This window comes from Sinocyclocheilus rhinocerous, unplaced genomic scaffold, assembly GCF_001515625.1.
Source record: "Sinocyclocheilus rhinocerous isolate Xijiao unplaced genomic scaffold, SAMN03320098_v1.1 scaffold236, whole genome shotgun sequence".
Taxonomy (NCBI): domain Eukaryota; kingdom Metazoa; phylum Chordata; class Actinopteri; order Cypriniformes; family Cyprinidae; genus Sinocyclocheilus; species Sinocyclocheilus rhinocerous.
The window spans coordinates 512,910-515,192 of NW_015647064.1; the positions used below are offsets into that span (position 1 = coordinate 512,910).

Sequence of the window (2,283 nt, forward strand, 5' to 3'; positions counted from 1 at the left end):
TGTACACATGAAGTGAGAAACCTACACCAATGTTAAAAAGACAAACTGACCATTTTTTTATGAACATGCTGTATAAATGACTTAAAAAATAAACAATGAATCCACTGAAGTACTAGTACTTAGTACTAATAATAATATTATAATTACATTATTATCATTATTATTGTAATATATATTATTATTATTATTAATCTCTCATACAAAGTGTTTTTAACACTTTAACACTAAGTCACAGCAATGCTTTAAAAACAGCACATTTCGCTTATTTCAGAACTCTATGTGCAGTATCTCCAGCACTGACCTGATCGAATCGGGTATCTGCCTGTGAGGAAGGCTGCCCTGCTGGGAGTGCAGAGCGGTGCAGCAGCTGTGTGTTGGGTCAGTTTCACCCCTTCCAGGGCCAGTCTGTCAATGTTAGGCGTCCTGCGGGCCAGGACAACCACAATACAACACAGTCTCATTATGTCTGTGAGAGAGATGTCTATTCACCTGGGTTCCAAATGTATGGAAGTTTTCATCTCACAATTCAGTTTTGTTTTTCATCAGGAAATGTAATTTCGACTTTTAATCTAACTATTCTAAGAGTTTATATCTCACAATTCAGACTTATTTTTTTCTCAGAATTGCAAGAAAAAAAAAGTGAAGAAAGAACTGAGATAAAAAGATGCAATTATCTTTTTATTTTTTTTATACCGTGGCAGAAACAAGCTTCCATACAAACTTTATTCATCTTTGAAACATACTGTACAAGAACCCATCAAAAAGAAAATCCAATGCAAGTCAAATTCAATGATCTTGAATCGTTCTTACACAGCATCTTCTGACAGTGCTGGCCTAACTGTACATTATTTCACATGCAGAGTACATACATGTAACAACTAATACAATCCACAAGTCATAAATGGACAGTTTGTATGGATTTCCTGGAAGAACTCTGAATAAAAGCAATAAACTCAATTATATGAACAAACCTCAGTGTTGTGTTTCCGTAGCATCCAAGGTCTCCAATTCCTAAATCGTCCACCATCATAAAGACAAAATTAGGTTTTCTACCACTGTCTGCATCAGCAGTACAGAGAAGCAGCAGGCCAAGGGTCCAACGGATCCATGGAAGGGATTTCATTGTATACCCTGAAAGAGAAGGAAGGTAACAAAAATTGAAAACAAATAAACAACACTGTGTACTTCAAAATGTTTAACTTCATAATATATACATATTTATACAACGGGGGCCGTTGAATGCTTGAATCTGATTGGCTGACCAATCAGGCCGTTGAATTATTAGACAAATAATGCATTATTTTTCTAATAATTCAACGTCAATGGCCAGTCATCAATTATTCCTTATGTGTGTGTAAGAATATATATTAGAATTTAAATTATATTTTTGTTATTATTTTTAAGTTTACTTCACAAGTTTTTGTTTATTTTTTTATTATTATTATTGTACTTTAGTACTTCAGCTCATACTTATTTTAATCTGTTACATATTGCCAACATATCCAATTTTTGTTTTTAAGTTTTTCATTTAATATTTATATTATAATTTTTATATACACTTATAGTTTCAGTAAATAATTACAATACTGCTAGAAGCTTTAAAAAGTTAATGTGTGCTACTGAATGGTAGTCACTAACATTATGAGAGTCTATCAAATAATATAACTCACATTACTGAGTGCAATGGCCGAGCGTGCACCCTCTCTGCAACCTATAGGCTATAATCCAATTTTTGCATTCCTAAATAGGCTATTGAAATGCTAAACTAGCCTATTCGATACGGTTTGAGTACAGACTAAATACATTTTCTTCTAAAACGGTCGGTCTGCCGTGGCCTACCTGCTGCATCCAGGACGAGAGAGAAATAATCTGACTGCTGCCAGAAACATTAACATCGCTGCAGATGCCAGTTAATGCATAACGTGCTCTAGTTTGGTGTACACAAACATGCTCACGATATAAGGAGTGGAGAGCAGAAGATCACGTTCTTCACGCATGTTAGATTGATCGGTCAAAGAGCTGGAATTTTTTTTTTTATAATCAGCACTTTTGACCTTTAATCTTCTGTATGTCCTCCACAACACAGAGCTTTTCATTTTCAGCTTGATTTAAATGAAGCGCTAAAATAAAATGTCCATGAAAAACCCGGAAATGTCGTGTAGCGCACTGTAGCAGCAGTAATTTTCAGGACTGTTCTCTCCAACGAAACGGTCTTTGGTTCCAGCTTCGGCTAACTTGTTGGGAGACCTTCGCTTTGTTGGGAGACCTTCGCTTGTGTGTGTC

At 35.3% G+C, this 2,283-nt stretch overlaps 1 protein-coding gene across 1 annotated transcript in view; it reads right to left on the reverse strand.

The window, feature by feature from the left end:
• Positions 1–1,917, reverse strand: part of LOC107708663 (steryl-sulfatase-like) — an 18,169-nt gene extending 16,252 nt beyond the window's left edge. Inside the window, exons 1-3 of the mRNA XM_016512958.1 lie at positions 1,840–1,917; positions 972–1,131; positions 302–423 (exon numbers count right to left, since the gene is read on the reverse strand). Of these exons, the coding sequence (XP_016368444.1) occupies positions 302–423; positions 972–1,123 (274 nt within the window). The 5' untranslated portion in view covers positions 1,124–1,131; positions 1,840–1,917. The remainder of the gene's footprint in view (positions 1–301; positions 424–971; positions 1,132–1,839) is intronic.
• Positions 1,918–2,283: the final 366 nt, after the last annotated feature.